We start from the raw sequence: 25,089 nt of genomic DNA on the forward strand, positions 1-25,089 counted from the left end.
TTTCTACTGAGGAGATATAGCATGTTCAAAGATAAGTAATAAAAGGATATAAACAAAACCATATAGTGATGGGGGGGCACAGTAACAACTGAAGAATTCAGGAAAGATCTCCTGAAAGAAGTGTCCATGGGCTGATTGAACCCCACAGGAGCTTGGTATTCCAAGAGACAGAGGTGAAGAGGAAGAATATTTTAGGCATGAGGGGTGACCTGTGCAAATCAGACTCAGGAGATGAAATGTCACATAAAGAAAATAAATGGAGGTAAAGTATGACATGTGTGAGGGGAACTAATGTATAATAAGCCTAGGAAGATAGACTTGGAGGCAGATGGTGAAGGGCTTTAAAGGTTCAACATGGATGCTTCTAGTTTATCTTAAAAGCAATGAGATGGCATGAAACTTCTTGAGCATGAAATGACATGGTCAAATGTGTATTTAGGTATAACGATTTGACAACTAGGTAGATTAAATGTATAGTAGATGTTAAATTTTTAGTGTGAATATTTACTCTGAAAGGAACCAGCCTCACAAATCAGGGCTTGATTGGTTGCCTTTTTAATTATTTAGACTTAAGAAGGTGATGGAAAAAGATGTTAATAGTGCAGCTTAAATTTAAAAGTGTGTTGTATTCACTTTTCTAGAGAGTGGGTCAAAAATGTGTGCCAGTACATTCCTGCATATTACAGATGTTGAGAAGGAGGCCTTGATAGGAGTTAGTACTTGATGGATAGTGAATAAAAGTAAAGAGTTGAGGATAAACCTTGGTCACTGAAAAAATGGTCAAACTAGACAGAAACAGGAAAATAAGAGAGGAGATAGCACAATGAATAGAGTGCCAGGTCTGTAGTCAGGCCTCCCCTCCCTGAATTCAAATCTAGCCTCAAACACTTACTAGCTGTGTGACCTTGGGCAAGTCACTCAACCCTGTTTGTTTCAGTTTCCTCATCTGTAAAATGAGCTGGAGAAGGTAATGGCCAATCACTCCAGTATGTTTGCCAAGAAAACCAAAAATGGGGTCACAAGGTTGGACACAAATGAAACAAACTCAACAACAAGGAGAAAGGATGGGAAAAGGGAAAAAGATAAGTAGCTTTGGACATGTTGAGTTTGAAGTACTTAAAGAATATTCAGGTGGAAATATTAAATAGACAAATTACTGGGGTGGGAGTAGATGGCAGGAGGGAGATAAAGACTGATCATGTAAATGTGGGAATTACCTGCCTGATGCAAGGTAGCTTATGGGATCACCAAAAGAAAGTGTTGACTGAGAAGAGAAGACAGCTCAGAAAAGAATGTTGGGGTATATCTACCTATAGGGGATAAGTGTGACAAATAATCCATGTAAAAGGTAGACTAAGGGGTAGGAATCACAATATGGCAGCATCACAAAAAACCAAGGAGGAGATAGTATTCAGATGGTGGAAGTGGTCAACAGCATCAAATGCTGGAGAGAGAGAGAGAGAGAGAGAGAGAGAGAGAGAGAGAGAGAGAGAGAGAGAGAGAGAGAGAGATATTAAGAAAGAAGACTAAAAAATAGAAAATTTTGGCTATTTTAATTGCTATTGGATTTAGCAATTAAGAAATCAATGGTAACTTTGAAGAGAGTAGTTTTGATTGAATGGTGGGTATGGAAACCAGATTACAAATGAGAAGTGAGTAAAAGGTGAAAAAGTAGAGGTGATGATATAGAAAACTTCTTCTAGAAGTTTGACTTGTGTAAAAATGGATATATATATATATATATATATATTTATATGTTTATAGCATGAGAAGATGGGGAAATTAAATGAAGGTTTTTCCCCATCTTTGTGGATTTTCACATGCTGTTCCCTATTCCCAGAACATTTCTTCTTTGTTTCTATCTGTTGAAATCTTTCAGGCAGGGTCCAACTCAGATGTCACCTCTTCATAGGTCAAAGTGACCTCTTCAAATTTTCTCAGATCATTTTATCTGGATCTATAATACATATGTTACTATGTATTATATCTATTTGTATAGGTCACATGCCCTAATTGTAATGTAAATGTAAAGTGTTAAGCAAGTAGCTAGACCACACAATTCCTAAGTGCATCTGAAACTAGAATATAATGTCATTGGGAAATATTTAACAAAATAAGTAAAAATACAATAGAATATAATGTGAATGTATAGTTTTTCTATGTCAATAGGCAACCCACAGGAATCCTTATGTAAGGTTTTTATTTGAGATTTATAACACTGGTGTAAACCATGGGAATACATGGAGAAGAGCTGTAAGACAATATGGGCAATCATGGATAAGTAGGGAGGTCACAGAGCCACAGGAGTACATATATATGCAGCTTATTTCACATGTATAATTGATATCATATTGCTTGCCTTCTCAATAGGTAAGGGGGCACCTGGAGAGAGGAAGAGAATTTGAAACTCAAAATTAAAAAGAAAACTAAAATGAAAAAATAAACTGAATTTTTTTTTAAAATATACATGCAGCTTTTGGAAGCAAGCAGCTCTTTGAGGGCATAGTCTGGGTTACACTTTCAATATCATATTCTTAATACCTGGCAAAGGATCAAACACAAAGTAGGTACTCAATAAATATTTGTGGAATTAAAGTGAAGGGCAATAAAATATGGAAACCCTTCTGTGAAATCTTTTTCTAAAGGGCAGAATCCTACCCTACCATACTTTTAAGTTGCAGAACAATGACTAGTAAGTCTGTACAGCTAATTCCTCTTAGCTTTAAAACCAAAGTAGCTACTTTGGCAATGGGCAGTCAATCAATCAATACATATTATTTAAACATTTAAATATGTTTCAGACACTCTGTTAAACAGTGGGGATACAAACAGAGTTTACAATCTCATGGAGGTGAATGCGCTCAGGAAGTTCATAATCTTGTAGGGTGACAAACATGCAAACAAAATATATGCAAACAAGCTATATACTGGATATATGCTGTTCAGTTGTGTCCAACTCTTCACAAGTCTATTTGGAATTTTCTTGGCAAAACTACGGGAATGGTTTACCATTTCCTTTTCCAGCTCATTTTGCCATTTCCTTCTCCAGTTCATTTGACAGATGAGAAGACTGAGGCAAACAGGGTTATGTTGGCTTGTCCAGCGTCACAACTAGTGAGTATCTGAGGATAGGTCCTCTTAATTTCAGGGCAGGTGCTTTATCCTCTGTGTCACCTAGCAGCCCATTTGGGATAAATGGAAATTGATTAATAGAGGGAAGGGATTGGATTTAAGAGGCGTTGGAAAAGTTTTTCTTTAAAAGTCAATAAAACAAAACAAAGTAAAAAGTCCATAAAATATTTAATAAATAGCAACTGTATGTCAAAGACTCTGCTAAGATCTGGAGACCATAGCCCTAAGGGAGAGATATTCAACTAGTGTAGAGTTAACTAAAAATAGAATCAAAGACTATTAAAACTTCAAAGGACCTGAGAGATCAGCAAGCTCAACCCTTTCACTTTACCAAGAGGTTAAGTGACTTGAACCAAGGTCACCCAGCTCATTAGAAGCAAAACCAGGACTTTAATACTGCCCCAATGGAACAGGATGGGAAGAATGAGAGGAAGCCATCTCCCAGTTGTCTCAGATGTCCTAGGAGGAATATGCTTTGCTATAAATAAGCTCTAGGAAAAGACTCTTTTAAACATTACAGGCTGAAAGGAATATTTATTTAACAAGTGTTTGTATATGGCGTGGCAAGTTGTAAAGTTGAAAAGTTTGCTTTCATTCTTTCTCTTGAATCAGTCAGTCAGCAACATCGATCAAACATTGACTATGGGCCACCAGGCACAGTGGAAAGCACAGGGCATATCAAACCAAGAACAGTAAAAACACACAGTCCGTATCCTCAAGGAGCTCATATTTTAATGAGGGAGACAATATGCAAATAACTATATACTACATAGTTTCATATGCATCACCTTTTGAAATTATACTATATGAGAGAAATGCACGTTTTAGCCCAAAAATTAAAAATAAAATAAATTTTAAAAATAAATATTTATGTTATATATATATATATATATATATATATATATATATATATATATGGAGAGAGAGAGAGAGAGAGAGAGTATATGGAAAGTTAATTTTATAGGGGAATGATTAGCAGAATGTCCCCTTATTCATTCATTCAATTAATTGACTGCATTGTATTAGATTATTAGATTTTTGGAGCTATAGAGCACAAAACAAAATAGCCCTGTCTTCAGAGTACTTGTATTCTATTGAGGGAAAACAAGTACATATATTAGAAATACTTTTTCTTTGCATCATAGGAACTGCCATATTTCAGTATATATTTAAGTCATGGTTACTTCTATTATATATTTTTATTCTTTTTCTTTAATTGTGACATGAGAAGCATGATGATTTTTGTCCTTTGTTCTCAAAGTAAATGATGACATTTGGGGCAGCTAGGTGGTGCAGTGGATAGAGCAACGGCCTTTCAGTCAGGAGGACCTGAGTTCAAATCCAACTCAGACACTTAATGCTTAGCTGTATGACCTTGGGCAAGTCACTTAACCCCATTGCCTTGCGAAAGTCAAATAAATAACTAACCAACTAAGAAACCAATAGTAATGATGCCATGATATAAACATGAATTGGATTTGAGTGAGGAGATGCTGTGCTAAGTTACCAGTTTCACTTTCTCTTCCAGAGCCATCTGGGTCCAGTGGCCAGATACAGATTAGAATGATTGGAGATGGTCCTGAATTTTGTGCAATCAGGGTTAAGTGACTTGTCCAAGGTCACACAGTTACTAACTATCAAGTATCTGAGTCTGAATTTGAACTCAGGTCCTCCTGACTCCAGGCACTCTATCCACTGTACCACCAGGCATAATCTTTGATCTGAGGTGAAAGACAGTGATGGGTAGGAGGTCATTTTGGGCAGGAAGGCCATGACAGTCTGAACAACAGTCCTACTGAGAGGAAGGAGAGACTGTCACTATAGGTTTAGAGAAAAAGAGCATGGAAACTAAATCAATTCCTTAATGAAGAACAATCAATCAATTAATAGATAGTGGAGTGGCATGAGGAGTGAAAAAAGTCTGATGATGGCAAGTGTAAGCTTAGGTGGGAACCAGGCAAGGGAGAAGGGCACAGGTTCCCCAGAAGTAGACATCTGTACATATTTTCCACTTAGATTCCTAATCCTCTATAAGCATGTAAAACGATCCCTGTGTTACAGGATGAAAACTGAGCCTGTACTATTGTGATTCTAAGCTCTTGCTCACTCCCAACCACAAATAAGCTCTGCACCTGTGAGGCACTGCCTGCTTCCCACGCACCCAGAACACCTGCTCTGTACATTGCAACTTCTCACTTCTCTTAGTGGAACTGCAGATTTCTTAACTGAGGCAATGACATTGCTAGGTCAGAGAGGATGGTGCCTAGGTTTCTTTTTGCTTACTTGTAGGATTATTTTTTGTGGGAGGGGAAGAGGTGTTAAGCATGTCTTCTGAATTTATTAGTATGCATTTTTTCAGTGTATTTATTTTAGAGGGAAATTGGCTTTATTTAGGCAATCTTGGAAAAGCAGCAAGGAATGGTAGATAGAAAGTCAAGGAAGATTGAGAAATTGAAAGATGGGAAGAGGGGTGGCTAGGTGGCACAGGAGTACCTGATTTCAAATCCAGCCTCAGACACTTAATAATTACCTAGCTGTGTGGCCTTGGGCAAGTCACTTAACCCCATTGCCTTGCAAAAACCTGAAAAAAAAGATGGGAAGAGAAACAGAGAAAAGGTAACAGGAAGAAAAGAGAATGAGATGGAAATGGAGAAGGGATATAGAAAGAAAAAATAAAGAAAAAGGCTAAAAATTGGGATAAGAAAAAGGGAGTCAGTTTCAGAGAGAAGAACTTGGGTTCTGACATATATTGGTGATATGACCCAATAAGAAACTCTCTAAGGCTGTAAGTTGCAGAGTAGTTGTGTTCCACTGGTAGGCGCAATTTCCTTACCAGAAGTTTCCTGTATCAATAAAATGAGAAGTCTGGTATAACTTCCTTTTCCCCATTAAACAAACAAAAAAACCTGACTAACTAGAAACCTTTCAACCAATAACATTGGTATTGGTATGTACTAAGAGTTCTTGGTAGTTCTAATGAAAGTATTTGGTAACATAAACATGAGTTAGTTCCAAATGGGAACACATCAGATTAACTGTTACCAGATTACCCACTTTTTCTAAGCTACTTCTTAGAGACTGTTAAGAATCCAGAAAATTCAACTGCAGAAGGGTTTTCAGGGAAGATGGCAGGGAAGGTGAGAAATTTCCAGGTTCTCTCAATTTTTTCCACAGTCAGAACACAACTGAAAAATGAACATAGAACAGAAACAATGAAGTAGTAAAACAGTGTCTTCCGAGAGGACCTCAGGAAAGACAGGACATCCAGGACTGAGGTTTGACTTGAGTGAAGTGAAAACAGTGACTGTGATGAGATACATAGTGAGCATGTGAGAAGTTATCCAAGCCTTCAGTTCTTTTGGACTGTGTCCATTTTATATCTCTATCTCTATCTCTATCTCTATCTCTCCCTTCCTCACCAAACTTATGACCAAAGATCATTCTAGTAGAAATCTCAGGTTCACACAGACTCAGAGGTAGAAGGGACCTTATAGGTCATTTGGTCTAATTCCCCTTATTTTACAGATGAGACAATTACCTAGGGTCACAAAGGTAGTAATTAAGTTTTGATTTGAACCTAGGTCCTCTAGTTCCAAATCAACATCATATGTTCTACTTAAGCATAATAATAGATGGAGTTCTTTATGTTTTAGTATGAGTTCTTTAAGATTTTCAAATCACTTTACCATTTGCTGATGAATCAATTGCTCATTTAATCACTCCACAAGATGAGTGCTGTAGACATTATTTTCTAAGGCTCAAATGGATGAAATAATTTGCCTAAGATCACATGACAATTGAGATTTGAACTTAAAATTTAGACTTCATTACACTAAATAGAAAATAGTGACACAGCACATGAAAGGGAGAGGCAGGTTTCAAAAAGTGTTTTTTTCTGACTTCTAATTTTTTGGCAAAATGAAGCTGTGTTGACAAAATTTGTCAACATTTTTGACATTTTCCTGTTTCTGAAGTTTGTTAAAATGTAAGAAAGTTCCTTGAAGCAAGAGATTCATTCATCCTTTTTATTTGTATCTCTAGCACCTTGCAAGGAACTTGGCCCATAATGGTGCTTAGTAATAGGTTTTTGATTAGATAACAGCCTGGTTATGAAGTCAACCTGATGTTGAGGTTGTTTTATTTCCACATCTGCAACATTTTCTCATTTTCATTTATAGCAGCTACCTAATTTTCTTCTTGGAATAAGTTCTTCAAAAGCAAAACCTTTATTTCTAAACTAATTTGTATTGTAGCAAATCTGGGGGGGGGACCTTTGGGGAAAACAGATTGCTAAAAGATGAAAGAAATGTTTGGAAGGTATTAGGTCATTTGCTTGTCATCTGCCACTACAGTGTTTTCCTTATTCTCCCTCACCCCACATATGCAATCAGCTGTTAAATCTCCACAAAGTCTTTTACATTTGACATCACATAGCTAACACCCTAATTCAGACCCTCATCTCTTGCTTAAATTTTTGCAATGGTCTATAGTGCAATGGATAGAGTGCTGGCCCTGAAGTCAGGAAGACTTGAATTCTAATCTAATTTCAGACACTTAAGAGCTGTGTCATCCTGGGCAAGTCACTTTACCTCTATTTGTCTCAGTTTCCTCATCTGTAAAATTCGAATAATAATATCTACTATCCTCCAGGGCTGTTGTGAGGACCAAACAAGATAATAATTGTAAAGTACCTGTATATAGTAAGCACTATATTAATGTTAGATAGCATCATCATCATCATCATAATCTTCATCTTCATCCTCCTCCTCCTCATCCATTAGCCTGGCTTTAATCTTTCATCACTCCAGTCCAACTGGGAAAGTGATGCCATGACATGCACGATTGTATTTGAGGGAGGGAGTACTGTGCTAAGTCACCAGCCTCACTTTCTCCTCTAGAGCCATCTGGCCCAGTGACCAGATATGAATCAGGACAACTGGAGTTGACTGGTCGTGAGGAAATTAGGGTTAAGAAAGAAGATTGAATCAAGAGTGGGAGCCTCCTACAATTGTGATTCATAAACTTATTGACATCATTTTGGGAGAAGAGGAAAGGGGTAAAGGGGCAACCTCTTGGATGAGAGGAGGGGATGAAATCAGGTTAAGTGCCTGAGGCCATATCTGAACACAGATCCTCCTGACTTCAGGGCTGGCACTCTAGCCACTAGCTATATGACTCTGGGCAAGTCACTTAATCCCAATTGCTTCCAAAAAATAAAAACAAAGACATTTGCTCCCTGCCTCAATCTATCTCTCCAGGCTTATAGGATATGACTCTTCCTCTAGTATTTGGAAATCCAGTCAAACTGGTCCTCTCTCACATATTCCAGTGTTCTTCACATGGGACATTCTGTCTTTGTGTTTCCCACACGTCTCTGCCTCACAGAATTCCTTTCTTCCTTTTTAGATGTAGCTAGAGCAACATCTTCTCCATGAAACCTTTCTTGATCTTCCCATCTGTTAGAGCCCTCTCTCCTAAACTATTCTGTATCTGGTTATGTTGTATTTATTTCTTAATACTGAATATATACACTGAATACATACATGTATACATACATATACATACATGTATTTATCTTTTTCCTTATTAGAATGTAATCTCTTTGGGCAAAGGGATTTTTTCATTTTTTGCTTGTGGGCCAGCAGCTAGCATTATGTCTTGTATATAGTAGAGCACCTAATAAGTTATTTGTATCTATAGGTGTCATCCCTTGGAACAGAGGTATTAAATTTGCTTTCCAAATTAGATTAAAATATAACTGAGAAATGTTTAACAAAATAAAAATACAATACAATGTAGCCATGTCACTATGAAGCCAACAGGGGTTCCTTTCTATTTGAATTTGATGAATAGATATTTTTGGCTTACTATGTAGCATTCTGGAACTGGCTTCTGTGTCAGAATATTTAAAGGGTTCATAATTTGAAGCAATGAAAAGTCCTCTAATTGGTTACTGAACCAGAAGAGCAGATGACTCAGTGGGCCATTTAAAAGCGGAGACAACTTCTGTTTGAACTCTCTTGGCTATGCCTCCTCAGCTGACATCATATGAAGGGTGAGGAAGGATAGAGCCTTCTCTACTTCGGTATTATTTTTGGTAACCTCACTGCTGTTGTCAGTGTAAAATGTGGAATGTGGATTTCATTAGGCAAATTTGCACTGAGGGGTTCTGTCCAACTCTACCCTTTATGTATTTTTTCTCCTAATTTTAGACAAACAAGCATCCCAGTGTATCCAAGACTGATGGTCACTTGTAACTTTTGAGTTTCAAAAAGGCCTTTGAGCCTCCAATATCCCTGAAATGGCATTACCTAATGGCAAGAGAGGCTTTAACACTGGAAAAATCCATAAGAATGAAGACTGAATCAAGAGTGGGAGCCTCCTACAATTGTGATTCATAAACTTATTGACTTATCATTTTGGGAGAAGAGGAAAGGGGTAAAGGGGCAACCTCTTGGATGAGAGGAGGGAATGAAAGGTGTAAGTAGAGAGAGGTTAACCTTGGCAAAGAGAAGGGTCACCAATTTGTCTAAAGGCACAAAGAGTGGGGGATTATGTAATAGATTCTGCAGGTGTAGAATAGAGAAGGAGGAGGAAGAGGAAGAAGAAGAGGAAAGGAAAGCTAGGTGGTTTAGTAGATGTAGTGCTGGGCTTAGAGTCAGGAAGACTTTTCTTCCTGAGCTCAAATGTGGTCTGAGACACTTCTAAGGTATGTGACCCTGCACAAGTCATTTAACCCCATTTACTTCAGCTTCCTCATTTGCAAAATGAGCAGGAGAAAGGAAATGGCAGTCCATTCCAGTGTCTTTGTTAAGAAAATCCCAAAGAGGGTGCTTGGAACAACTCAACAACATTAGGGAAAGCTACCAAATATTAGAGATTTTGGAACAGTAATTCAAACATGGGTGGGAGGTTTGACTAAACCCAAGGTCTCAAACTCAAATAGACATTTGTTTGAATTAAACCAATCACTTCCATCTATACATTTTTTCTTTTCACAAAGATTTGTTAATATGATTATATATAACATATATATGTATATTTATCTATCTATATCTATATCTATATCTATATCTATATCTATATCTATATCTATATCTATATCTATATCTATATCTATATGTATCGTTCTGAGCAAAGGGATAAAGGATTGCATGTTATTATTTGGAGGGGAAGGAGTGGTACTAACCAGAGGTCTGAGCTGGACATCTTTAAACCAGATAAAGATTCTGAGACCAAAGTTTCTTATTTGGATGAGAATTATGACCCAGTTCTGTTCAAGTTTTAAAAGTGTTTTCCTGGGATTGTGAGAAGCTAAAGGCTTCTCATACAGAAACCAGTAAAAGACAAGGAAAATCTCTTCTCAGACTGGTATGCTCTCTTTTCATCTAGGTGGATAAATGGATTGATAGAGAGATTAGATAGAACATTTATGAAGGCTTTTTATGTACAAGCACTGGAGCAAGTAAGATGATTCATTCCTTAAGAAGTTAACATTCTACAGCAGGAAGACAACCTAGGTCTATTCTGGGACAGTCTATTCTGGGGCAGTGGATAGCAGAAGGTTTGACCACTAAATAGAATTGTTCTAGAGACATAAACTATCAATCATTTTGTCCTAATTTTTCAGCAGGTTTGAGATGCCGCACACTAACGTTTGCATAAAACCTGGAGATAACCAAGCATAAACAAGTTTATTATGCTGAAGTACAGAGAGACTCCCATTAGACCTAATAAGAACAACATAGACACTCCCCTAAGACTGGTAGCTGACAGACTGGTGCATTACGGGTAGAAAAGAAATGATCAACAGATGGAGACCATATGGCTTACTATATTTTAATCAAGAAAAATATGACCTTGTAGGCCAAGTGGGATACTAATGTGAAAGAAAATCAATCATGAAATAAGCAGACACTGAGAGGTTGGAGTCTTTTTCGCCAAGGATGCTGTCCTAGGGCAATTACTGAAATGATGCTTGGCAAACCTGCTGAACAATCAGGACGAAAACAACTGGTATTTTACACTTTTACGACATTCATTGATTTGGTGCCTCAACTTCAAGGACATTAGTTCTCTTTTTAAAGGACCTAGTTTTACCACTTACTTCTTATTCATAGGATCACAGGATCAAAGGATCACTGGGAGGTAGAATAGTGGAGAGAATGACTGGATTGGAGTCAGAAGAATTGAGTTCAAATCCAGCTTCAGATAGACCTTTAGTCATGTGACCCTGGGCAGCTAGGTGACTCAGTGGATAGAATACCCAACTTGGAGTGAGGAAGAGTTGAGTTCAAATCCAGCCTCAGATAGATATTTACTAGCTGTGTGACCCTGGGTTTAGTAGATAGAGTGTAAGCTCAGAGTCAGGAAGACCTGAGTTTAAATATGGCCTCAGACACATACTAGACCCTGGGTAAATAATACAACCTGTATACTTCAGTTTCCTCAGCTGTAAAAGAGAGAGTATAATAGCACCTACCTCACCAGGGCTGTTGTGAGCATTAAATGAGAAAAAAGTCTTACAGTACTTACTCAGTGCTTGATGTATAGTATTAGGCAAATGTTAGATTATTATTATTAATATTATTATTATTATTATTATTACCTAATCTAACCCCCTCATTTTATTGGTGAGGAAACAAGTTTACACAGGGGCATGACTTATCTAAGGAAAGAATATGGATTATGGATACCAGGACCTGGGCTTGAATCCTGGTCCTATCACAACTCTTTATTACATTGAGTAAATCATTTTTATCTTCCTGGTCCACAGTTTCCTAATTTATACAGTTTAAGAGTTTCCTTAGGAATTTCTAAGGTCCATCTCAGAAACCTATAAGTTTATAGTCTGTTGCTTAGAGACAAAATAAATACATTAAGTCTTGAACTGATCACAAATCATAACCAGAGAACAAATGGTTATATTCATGAACCCAAGAAGGGTTTCCAGGGACTAGAAACCTTGAAAAACAAAATTTTAATCTGGATCAAGCAGTTCATCTGCAACCAAGAGGGCACAATAATGTTTTTGGGAAGAGTTGTGCTGTTTCCCTCTCATACTCTTGTTTCTTCTTCCCTTCCCATAGCAAACAATCAAAATTTATTAAGCATCTATATCATCTTGATGTAGCCTTGTTTCATTCTTTGCCTGTTAAAAGTGGCCATCATGAGCTTAATAAGTCTACACAAAGTGCAGTTTTAACATTAGATACAACCTTTATGGAAAAAATAATTCTTTCAATCCGTATACTGGTGAATTAGTAGCCAATACTGTGACAAAGGTTCTTATTTTTTTTCCTATTATAGACCCCCTGGTGAAGCCTAGAGATCCCTTCTTGGAATGAGTTAGTAAAAAACAAAGATGTATACTTTCTCTCCTTGCTAGTTCACAGACCCTTTGAAATATATCCAAGTTAAGAATTCCTTGCTTATGAAGACCTTAAGTCCCAGTTGGATAGAAGATGCCAGTAGCTTTCTTGGAATCAAACTTTCATTTTGATAGGAATTCCAAAGATAATGCCAATATAGAATAAAGAGATATATGCATGTGTACAGAGAGAGAGAGAGAGAGAGAGAGAGAGAGAGAGAGAGAGAGATTATGCATTGTTAAATTATTTCCTTGGAGAGTCATATTTTACCTAATATCATTAGATGAATTTATGATAGATGAAATAATAATAATAATAATAACAATAATGGCAGTTAATACCAAAAAGCAATGTTATAGATGTGAAGTGTATTCCTAAGTTACTAAAATTTAACTAGAAGAGCTAAACAAAATGAAACAAAGGTGATTCTGCCCAGTTGAAGAAAGGGAAAGAAAGGAACAGAAATTGTACTAGGGTGAGGTAAGCAAAATTTATTTTTGGCTTCTTGATTTGATCTCTCAGTCATATGGCAGATAGATGATCTATTCTTCAGATTTTCACCAAGTATCCATTGCTGTGCTATGCCTGAGTATGTTATGCTATAAGCAAACAAGACAGTCCCTGCCATCAAGAAGCTAACATTATGACTCATTGCTTTTTTTCTCCACAAATCAAAAGTTCCTTGGGTGATGGGGAGGATTGACAACAATCTTGGAATCAAATTACAGTTTGGGCTGAGTTTTCACACACAGTTTGGGTTACAATATGTTTACAAGGTAACTGCAAAACAATCTTAGTTGGAGCAACATGATGTGAAGTATCTCTGCATTTAAAAATACAATCTATTCTTCTCATTTGCTGTACTAAAAAGTCCTTGTGAACACTGAATTAGTAAATACTGAAGCATTGCTCCCAGGGGAAATACAGGGTTAGGTTCCTATAAGCCTTGGTTCCCAACATTTACTCCAATACTTTCTGGAGCAGTCTCACATACAAGACTGGTTATTTTCCTCTTCCTTTTTCTTAATGTAACATATTGTTGGTTCATTAATATCACTCTAACTCATACCTTAGTGAAGCTTCTCTAATACATATTTTCTCTATAAGGTACATCCCAGCCTTCCAGACAGAATTTCATCATTCTGCTTGGAAACCATTTTAAACAACAGAAATCATCAACACACAAAAAACATAAAATGCAATGGAAACAAGAAGGCAGAGAATTGCTTTGTTTGACCTCAGCTGGGAACATGAGGGTTATGGACTTAAATTTTTTCTTTGAAAGTGAGCATTAATTTCGGGATTACAAATAAATTTTCAGTAGTGGATAAGTTCACAGATATGGAATCCATTAATAATGATTGATTTCTACATTAACATTTATATAGAGCTTTAAGGTTTGCCTAGTACTTTATATGTTAACTCATAATGTATGCTAATTGAGGAAACTGAGGCATATAGAGGTTAAATAACTTGCCTAGTATCTCACAGCTAGTATTTGAAGCAGGATTTAAACTAAATCTTCCTGTACCCTACTCTAGCCACAGTACCACATAGCTGTCTCTTATTTGGTAAACATATTTTTTGATCATCTGATAGACCTGGACCAAACTACATTCTGTTTCCCCCTTATATCCCCAAAGATTTAATTTTTAAGGATTTTTCCCCCAGTTACTCCACCTAAGAACCTTCAATTACTTCCTTATGGTTCTAGATAGAGTTCTAGCCCTGGACCTGGCATGAGATAGCCACCAAGATCTGATCCAGTCTACATTTCTAATTTTATTTCTTTACTCCCTAAACAAATCCTTTTGTAAAAAATTGTATTTTACTCATGATATTGTTTATCCCTGTGGCTTTGAATTTTTTTTTCTTTTACTCATCCTACATGGACCTGCTTAAGTCCCAGATCCTCTAAAGCTCTGGAACTAAGCCAGATTATATTGACCTTTGCCTAAAAGATCTTAAGATCATAGGTCTGAAGCTAGAATAAAGGTCACTGAATCGAATACCCTAATACTGAAACCCAGAGAGGGTGTTTTGCCAGGGGTCACCCAGCAAAGTGTCTGAGCTGGGATTCACAATTATATTTTCCTGTCTTCAAATCCAGTGCTCAATCAGCTATACTCAATCAATTATATCTTCTAAACTCCTATAACATTAAGAAGTCAGGAACAAGAAACTACAGACCATAAGGATATAGAGGTGGTGTTTTCATCACTTTTGCTGGTCAAAAGCAAGGACTACAGAAGAGAAAGGTAGACATGGACAGCTAAGAAATAGACAGCTAAGAAATTGCTTCCTAAGAACTGGATTTGGATTTTTGAGTCATAATTTATAAGGTAGGAATGATGGAAACTTAGCAAATCTAATAAGGTAAAATTTAATAAGAATAAATATAAAATCTTATGGACAGCTAGGTAGTACATTGAATAGAGCATGGGGCCTTGAGTCAGGAAGAATTATCTTTGTGAATTCAAAGCTGATTTCATATACTTATTAGTTGCGTGACCCTGGGCAAGTTATGTAACTGTTTGCCTCAATTTCCTCATCTGTAAAAGGAGCTGGAGAAGGAAATAGCAAACCACTCAAGTATCTTTCCCAAGTAAATCTCAACTGGGGTCATGAAAAGTTTGACATTACTGAAACAATGGAACAACAACAACAATAATCACTGATCATATACTACCTTGTATTGCTACTATTCCAAATTTATATTTCACATCTCCATTAGACAATAAATCTATAAAGGGAAGGTATTATGTATTATATGTCCCTATATTATTCCACAGCACTTAGTACAGGAGACAATAAATTTGATTGTTTTATTTTTCTCCTTTAAAATATGTATGTGGGGGCGGCTAGGTGGCGCAGTGGATAAAGCACTGGCCCTGGAGTCAGGAGTACCTGGGTTCAAATCCAGTCTCAGACACTTAATAATTACCTAGCTGTGTGGCCTTGGGCAAGCCACTTAACCCCATTTGCCTTACAAAAACCTAAAAAAAAAAGATAAAATATGTATGTGAATAACTACTTTACAAAGTGGTTCTTCTTCAGTCTTGAAAAGGACCAATAGAATTCTGAAGATTATATCCTGAACTGGATTTAAATGAGGCAGAGTTGGGCAAAGATCAGCATCCCTCTCTCCTCCAGAGACAAAGATCAAGCCACTGGCAATGGCTCAGGATGCAGTGGGTAGCCTTGGTCTTTAAGATTTTTCTCAGGTTTTACTTAGGCTGAGACCATTCCCATTCAGTTACTAAGACCACTTAGGTGAAGAACTGAGACAAAAGATGCTCCTATGGTATTATAATAAATGATAGTGGTACAAAGTGTTAGCAGAAACTCACAGGAGGGAGTTTCTGGCTTAAGTGATTATAAGAAGCTTCATGAAAGAAATAAGTTGAATTCAAAGAATGGGTGGCATTTTATAGGTAGTGATGGCATTTTCAGGTGAAAAGAATGACATGAACAAAGACCCAGATGGTGGGAAAGGGAAAAAGATTCATTTGGAGAGCATTGAAAGACTAATAACTGAAGGGGAAAGCATCATGAGAAAGTCATTAAAGGGTTCCTGAATATAACCTACTCTGAAATGCCCACCTGAGAATTCAGGTCTTAGAGTGAGTAACTTGAATACATTTCTTTTTGCCCTGGTCCAAATGTGGCTCCCAACCTTATATCTCCCTAGCTGATTGAACATATCAATAAACTGGAAGTTCTGTTGGTTCAGCCATAAAAAAGAAGATCTTATTATCAATGCTAATTTTAGCTCAAATTGCCAACATGTACAACAATCTTCTGACATTGAGCAAAATACAATGTGATGAACTTTCAAGCCATATCAGGATTTGCCGACATTTTAAGCCAAATCAGGGTATGGGTTTACCTCAGGCACATTGCACAAATACCGCAGCAGCTCACCGATGTACTGTATGACTGTCACTTTGTATTTTCTGCAGTCTTCCCAAAATTGGCTGGCTGAAAATTTGGTGCGCAAAGCTAAGGTAGCACCTACAAACCACAGAAAAGATGAAGAGTTGTCACATAAGTGAACAGTAAAGAAATTCAAAGGTTTTCCTTTTTTTTAAATTTTAAATTTTTTATTATTTTATTTGATAAGTGAAAACTGAAATATTAGCCTCTTTCTATGACTATGTATCATGGTAAAACTGGAATCTTAGCAAAAAAGAAAGATGATGCCAAGAAAAGCATTTCTATTTATTGTTTGATTTTTAATCCTTTATGATAAAATAAAATTCCAAGGCTTAAAGAGAATCTTCACAGAAAAGCCTCACTAAAATTCTACTATAAATCTTGTTATGGTATGGAGGTGATCTTCGGCATTCAAAGGCTTTGCCAGTTCCTCCATTAAGCTGGAAAGGCTCTATCTAAGTCTGGCTCAACCATGGCCTGTTCGTCATTTAAGATTTAACTAATTTCTAGGAGGCTCACTGCTAGCTAGAAGTTTTCACTTGGTAATGAATGTTTGGCTAATGTTTGACAATTCAGGGAATCTGTCTACCAAGTTGTCCATAAGTTGAATTTGTACTGGTGGAAGGATGAAGTTTTTAAAGGGAATACATTAAATTCAGAAACAAAACAAAACTGCGCTATTATTTCTTGCAAAGTAGCCTGTATGTAGTAAGAAGAGGCCTTGCTGGGGCAGTAGATTGGTGCAAGGGATGGAACACTGGCCCTGGAGTCAGGAAGACCTGAGATCAAATTTGCCTTCAGACACTTAACACTTACTTAGCTGTGAGACCTTGGACAAGTCACTTAATCCCATTGCCTTACCAAAAAAAAAAACCCAATCCAAACAAAAAAAGAGGCTCTGGACAGGAATTTCAATTTGTTTTCTTAGCTTATATATTAACTAGGTTATTTAAATTTAGCAAAGAACCTTGGGCATATCACTTAACTACTCTAGATTTGTTTTTTTCATCTTTCAAATTTCAGAGTTGAAATTGGAGATCTTGAAAGTTCCTTCTCTGGGTAGCGCAATAGATAGAGCACCAGCCCTGGAGTCAGGAGTACTTGAGTTTCAAATCTGGCCTCAGACACTTAATAATTACCTAGCTGTGTGGCCTTGGGCAAGCCACTTAACCCCACTGCCTTGAAAAAATCTAAAAAAAAAATAGTTCCTTTTGGATCTGGAATACTATTCTGTGCTACTTTGACACAACTAGGTCTGGCTGTTATATAAACAAGAAGGAAATTTTAGTCCTGTGTTTATAGGAGGCTTAGACGAACACATGAATTCTAACCCTTATCAGAAACTGCATATATATTTTGAGGGTTGAGAGTTGGCACAACTGCCAAGGTATATAATTTGCAACTGTTCTCTATATGCTCATATCTGAATTCTAGTTTTATGACTTATTTAAGCAAAAGATTGGAAAGTGAAGCTTTGTGTGAATCTAGAAATCTTTAAAAGAATGACAAGCAATTTTAACTGTATCTACATACAGGAAATAGAATTTCTGTTTCAGGCTGGGAAAACACTATTTATGTGAATGGCTTAAAAAGCAGAAACATATATTTCTACTTATTGTTTGATCTTTAACCTCCCTGACATATAAAATTCCAAGGTCTGAGGATAGGATCTTTGCAAAAAGATCTCCACTAAAGTTCCACTATGGAGCTTCATCATGGTATAGACTTAGAGGATGGGCTTGGCTTAACTTCTCAGGAAAGAGTGGGAATGCTCTACCTTGGCAAATGTTTTTATCCCTTTGACAGATAGAAAATAAGATTATAAACCTTTACTCAATTTAGTGTAACCATTTGAAAATGACTTGTGACTAAAGTGAGATAATAGGTGTAATGTGCTTTACAACTCATTAAGTGCTCTATAAATGTTTGCCATAATAACTGACTGAATAGCCTTTTAAGGTTGCTATGTCATCTCATTAGAGGCTCACAATAATCCAGTGAGGAAAATATGATAGATACTGTTATCTCCATTTTACAAATAAGAAATGTGAAGAGGGGGTTGATGATTTGTCCATAGTTACTTAACTGGTAAGCCTAAGAGGTGGAAATTGGAGAGGTCTGATTCTAAATCCCAGCATTCTGCCCAAATATACTTCTAAAACAAGATGACTGACCACCTTTGATGAGATGACCACCTAGCATACAGGAATAAGAAATCTGTTCTCCAAGGTCATCTTGGATCATAACTTTCTTGATGGTGAAACCTTGAAACCATGGAATACTATGAGTAAGGTCAACCATGATTAATTAGGAAAATGTGCATGAGATCAGACTGTAAACTCAATGAGGGCAGGGACTATCTTTTTGCCTCTTTTTGTATCACAAGTGCTTAACACAGGGACTAGAACATAGAACATGTTTAATTGATATAAATGATTATTGGTAGTCAAAGTTGCAACTTTAATAATGTCTGAACTAAGGTAAAAGAAACTATTGCTGTTTATTTATTTATTTTTGTAGGGGAAGGTGGGGGAAGGTCTATCATGCCCCAGGAATCTTATTATTGGGATAACCTTGTCATCCTGCAAGATCTCATCACTTTAAACTCTCTGATTGGAGGGCGGGGGTCATAAACTACAAGCTCAGCCACTCTCATTTCTCACCTGGCAACAGTATTTTGGGGTCTTCCTTTGACTTCACCACACCCTCCAGATACATCCTCCTTCCTTTTCCACACCCTTTTCCCACTTATTTTACAGCTTTTTTTGTTTTGTTCTCTTTCATTAGATTATAAGCTCCTTGAGGGACTTTTACTTAGAACAGGTGCTTAATAAATTGCTATTGACAGGGCAGCTAGTGGATATAGTGACAGGAATGAAGTCAAGGAGACTCATCTTCCTGGGTTCAGATCTGGCCTCAGATACTTACTAGCTGTTTTGTGGCCCTGTTTGCCTCAGTTTCTTCATCTGTAAAATTAGTTGGAGAAGGAAATGACAAATCACCCCAGGATCTTTGCCAAGAATGTGACTGAAAATGACTGAACAGCAACAACAAAAGCAGCCAGGTGGTACACCCAACTTGGAGTCAGGAAGCTCTAAGTTCAAATCTAGCCTCAGACTCCTACTAGTTGAGTCAACCTGGGCAAGTCACTTAACTCCTATTTGCCTCATTTCCTTTACTGCAAAATGGGAACACAATGGAGTAGTAAATGGCAAACCACTCCAGCATCTTTGCCAAGGAAACCCCAAAGGGGTTACATAGAGACACATGACTGAACAATAACCACAAAGCAATCCAAAGCTACTTCTTTAGAAGACTAACAAAAGATATGAGAACCAATGCTGTATGCTTCACATCTTAGAATATTTTACCTTACTCAAATAATTATCTATATAAAGTATATCACATCTGAAAAGAACTTAAGCTCCCTTTTCTAATCAATCAATCAATCAATCAAACACTAAACAAGCATTTATTAAAATCCTCTTTATGTGCAAGGCTCTGTATTAGTTACCAGGGATACAAAGACTTAAGGAAACAGTTCCTGCCCTCAAGAAGCTTCCTATCTATGGAAGAAGAGTCAAGGAAGGCTCCCTGGACAGAATGGATATTTTGGACTAAACTTGAATGTATGAAGGAAAGTAATTTGACAAAATTTTTGTTTTCATATTAAAGTAAAAGCCTAGTGCCAACTTCCTTGATTTACACTGTGCTTCTTTATCTAGGTGAGAGGTGAGAGAGTAAGGGACAAAAGGCTGGCCTTAAAGTCAACCTGATCTCTGAGACATCCTGGCCATTTGACTCTGGGCAGGGTACTTAATTACTCTGTGCTTTCAGAAAACTCTCTTAAGAGTATAAAACTACATTCAGATCATGCCGATTACTACTTTGCATTGGCAGAAGGAGTTTCCTCATTGGGAGTTTTCTCTTCCAATAAAACAATAGCAAATTGCCAGGGGTACATGCTTCATTCTTCAGTAGACTGTCAGCCACTTGAGGACAGTCCTCACTTTTCACTGTAACCCCAGAATAAATAAATACCATGAGACTGGAAGTACTTTAAAAGAAGCAACCACCTTCTGTATTTCTTGGTATCTCAAGAGTTTTGTACATGGACTGTGCTTAAGAAACATCTATTGAATGACTGAATGACCTCGTATGCATTCAGTACAAGCTTGCTGAATTGTATTGCCCTGAAATGGAAAGAAGCCTTGGAAAAGGAAACAGTAACAAGGGTGAGAAGGGCACCCTCACTACACTTGGGATTTCTTTAGAAAAATTGTAGTAGGCATTCTGTTGTTACAAAGTAGAATGGAATATGATGAGGGAAAAATCTGATTCTGATGTGAAATGGGGAAAAGTAAGATCTCCTGGAAGTGGGCATATATGGAGTTTATAAATTTTTAAACGTAGAAAAGACCCTAAAGCTTTTCAGAGTTCTACCTTAAAACATAATGCAACTCTCTTAAAATGTTTTAAGGAGCTATACACTAAAACCAGTGCATTTAGGTAGCATGGTGGATAGAGTGCTGGCCCTGGAGTCATGTGGATCTGAGTTATGGCCTCAGATACCTACTAGCTGTGTGACCTTAGGCAAGTTGTTTAACCTTGTTTGCCTCAGTTTTCTCATCTGTAAAATGAACTGGAAAAGGAAATGGTAAACCATTCCAGTATCTTTGCCAAGAAAACCCCAATTGGAGTCACAGAGAGGTAGAAATGACTGAACAGAAACAATATTAAAAATAGAAGATTAGGAAAAATTGAGAACCTTTTGTTTTTGTTTCAGAAGAGTACAAAAGACTTGATTAGCCAATTTCTCCTATCAGAGACAATAGGGGACAATGCCAATAGCAGGAGTACAAGATTTGTGAAGAACCTTACAATTTACAAAGCTCTTTCTCCTTAATGACCCTATAAAGTAGGTAACATGTGTACTATTGTTCCCAATTTATAGTTTTGTAAATGGAGCCTTAGGAAGGTAAAGAGACTTGTCCCAAGGTCATGTATCTAATAAGCAACAGAACTAGGCTCAAACCAAGAACACTGAACTGGAAGTCAGCTATTTAACAACATTGGTCAAATCTTTTCCTTCCTGCTTCTTGGTTTCTGTCTTTGTAAAATGGAAAGGTGGGACTATATGATTACTCTCATTCTTTCCAATTCTTGATCTTTATGATGGTGGTTTTCAAATTTCCTTTTGCTCATAGTCCAATATTTCTTGCCATGAGGAGCTCTCACACAATGGATCTTTAAGTTGGTACAAAGATGGGTATCTAGGTAGTTGGGACTCCAGACCCCTTCTTGACCAGACCTTGGGATTTCTCCACCTTTTCTTTCCTGTCTTCCATTTTGTCAACTTCTTTATTTCTCTAGAACCTGGATAGTGAACATAACTTTGAGTCTTCAAGGTTAGAGTCATTATTATGACCACCTCAACACCAATCCAAGGGGGAAGATGACTGACAAACTATGGTTGGGGGGTGGAGACTAGGAAATGTTGAAAATCTTAGGGTTTAGGGTAATTTTCCCCAGGTACATTAAAATGAAACTGATAGCACACACTTTGAGAATAATTTTTTTTTATTTCTGATTTCTGATCTGACATGTGACTCTAATCTTTCCATTAAACTACAAAGCCTTTTATTTTAGTTCTTTTGAGGAGCAAGTATTGACTGAACCTAAGATTTTTTGAAAAGAGCAAGCTTACCTTTTACAATGCATCCATGTAATCCAATCATGAGAGCAGCACTGTGATACAAAGGAAGAGAAGTATAGATCACATCCTCTGAAGTGACATTGGCTGTCTGGATGATGCCAGTGCCATACCATAAGCGCCGATGATTGATCACTGCAGCTTTAGGGAGACCTTTGCAAAGACACAATAGAAATAAATACTGAATAAATACTGTTATTGTTGTCATTTTCCAGTCATGTCTACTTCTTTGTGACCCCATTTGACTTTTTTTTTTGACAAAGATACTGGAGTGGTTTGTCATTTCCCTCACTAGTTCATTTTGTAGAGATGAGGAAACTGAAGCACACAGGGTGAAATGACTTGCCCTGGGTCACACAATTATTAAGTGTCTGAGACTAGATTTGAACTCAGAAAGATATTTCTTCCTGACTTCAGAACCTGAATTCTACCAACTGCACCACTTAGTTGTTCTGGTTCTCAAGCTATCTGCAGCATTTGATACTGATACTGATGAATGGATGATACTGATGACCTATAGTTTTCTCATGGATATTCCCCTTCTCTTGATTTTTGTGATGGTTCTTTTCCAACTTGTCTGACTGCTTCTTCCCAGTTATTTTCTGATTCATAATCCAAATCATGTCTGCTAGCTACATAAAGTTCTGACCCTCTACTTTTCTCTACAGTCTTTCTCTTGGTGACCTCACTTATTCCTATGTGTTTAATTATCATCTCTAAGACCATGATTTCCAGGCCTAGTGCCTCCTTTGAGATACAATACTCCATCATTAGTTTTCTATTGAATATGTCATACCAGATGAACCAGAAACACCTCAAACTCAATATGTCCCTATTCAATAAACCCAAGTGTATTCCTATTGCCTTCAGAATCAAATATAAATTCTACTACTTAGTTTTTCTTTCCAGCCTCAGTGAGCATTACTCTCCTCCCACACTAGGCAATCCAGCCAGACCAGCTTCTTGGATCCTCACACACAAAGAACACCACAACTCTGTGCTTCAAAACTGGCTCTCTCCCATTCCTGGAAATGCTCTCCCTTCCCACCTCTATAAAGTCTCTTTTTCTTAAGACATGCTCAAGTACCACCTTCCACAGGAAGTTCTAACAATCAAGGAATTATCCCAAGATAAGTGGGGCACGATAGGAATGAATGAGTCCCACCCAACCCCACCTTCTTGGAGGTCTTTTAGAAGGAGTTAAATGAGCACTTGTTAAGCAGTGTGTGTGTGTGTGTGTGTGTGTGTGTGTGTGTAGAGGAGGGGAAATTCCTGTTTAAGTATTGGTTGGATTATATGGTCTGTGAGATTCTATTTTGCAGTGAAGTTCAGTCTTTTGTGCACCTTACCTGCAGTTTTCCATACAATGTCCAAGTAATGAAAAGATAGGATAGAGAGGATTTATCATCAAGGGAAAAAACACAACAGTACTAATTCTAGGAGCCAGAAAAGAAAAGGAAGGGGAAAATGATGAGACTGAGGAGCCTGTCTAGAAGCAGGAAAATGCTTTGTGGGTTGATATAGTCCATAGGTTCTACTGAATCACACTAATGGCTTAGTGATAGAGAGAGTGGTTGAGGAGACAGTTCCAAACCAGAACTCTAATGATTAAAAATGTATTTTCAAATAGAAATTTGCTCACACAGGGAGGTTTGGTTCCATAGTACAATACTACATTTCAGATACATTATCACTTAAACAGACTGTTTTAGGCTGACTTAGAAACCTAACCGGTTTTATGTTTTTATGGGAAAACAACTTACATAAAAACTTTTGCTGAGTAAAGGTTGAATGAGCATTCATTAGGTGTGTTTGTGGAAAGGAAAGGAATTCCTATTTAGGTATGGGTTTGTAGGTTGAGAACAAAATGTACTTCAAAAACAACTCAAAGTTCAAATCCTTCCTGACAGAGTCAATTGTCTCATCTTAGTGCATCTCACTTGTCAACTGGGTCCCTGGCATGATTGATAGATTTTTTTTTTAAAGTAGTAATGGTGGCAAGGAGGAAAAAGGGAAACATTTCATAAGATTTTTCTGGTGCTTGTCTCCACTCATGGAAAACACCGAAACTTCAGTCAGCATCTGGGCTTGTTTTCCTCTCTCCGAAAGAGTTTTCCTTGTAAGCACTAGTCTAGGCTAGCAAGACATCAAATATAGTATTGGTTTTATTTAACCTAGCCAAAAAAGACAGAATAGGCTTGTACTGAAACCCCTTGTAAATTAGAAAAACTCTTTCTTCCTTTTTTAACAGGGACTTATCTAATTCTTTTCTACTTTTGGTACTAAGTTGGCTAGCTTGGGATCACAAAATGGGTTCATCTTTCTACTTATACTTGAATAGTTGACATTAAGAGGTAAATTCAAATTGTTCCATAAAGGTGTTCTAAAATTCTTGATGAAATTTAATCTATTTAAGTTTTAAAGGGTGTGTGTGTGTGTGTCTGTATGTGTCTGTATACTTACTTAACCTATGCTAGAACCTTCTAAGTTTGTATTGTCTGATTAGCCACAGTTAGATACACTGTACCTTGACCTCAACACAATGTCATTTTGGTCCTCCTCCAATACTTATTATCTCTATCGATATATGTTTGTGTGTGTGTGTGTGTGTGTGTGCGTGTGTGTGTGTGTGTGTGTGTGAATTTCTGTCTGACTGCCTGGCTGCCTATCTATCTGTGTATCTTTCTATCTTATCTATCATCCATCTATCTAGCCACCCATACATACATACATACATACATACATATTTGGTAAACTGGTAGAGAGCAAGTAGTAGGATCAGTAAACAAACAAAGGGACTGAGAAGCAAGTGAGTGGTGAGGAAAAAGGCAGGTAGAGGGTGACAATTATTTTAAGATTTTTGATAGTAAAAAAAGAATGAGGAGATCTAGGACAAAGGATTGAGAGGATGAAAGGCTTCAGAGGTTTTTTTTATTG

General features: G+C 37.2%; 1 protein-coding gene across 1 annotated transcript in view; it reads right to left on the reverse strand.

The window, feature by feature from the left end:
• Positions 1 to 25,089, reverse strand: part of SLC27A2 (solute carrier family 27 member 2) — an 81,524-nt gene that overhangs the window by 19,683 nt on the left and 36,752 nt on the right. The window contains exons 3-4 of the mRNA XM_074234701.1: positions 22,147 to 22,305; positions 16,393 to 16,517 (exon numbers count right to left, since the gene is read on the reverse strand). Of these exons, the coding sequence (XP_074090802.1) occupies positions 16,393 to 16,517; positions 22,147 to 22,305 (284 nt within the window). The remainder of the gene's footprint in view (positions 1 to 16,392; positions 16,518 to 22,146; positions 22,306 to 25,089) is intronic.

This window comes from Macrotis lagotis, chromosome 4, assembly GCF_037893015.1.
Source record: "Macrotis lagotis isolate mMagLag1 chromosome 4, bilby.v1.9.chrom.fasta, whole genome shotgun sequence".
NCBI lineage: Eukaryota > Metazoa > Chordata > Mammalia > Peramelemorphia > Peramelidae > Macrotis > Macrotis lagotis.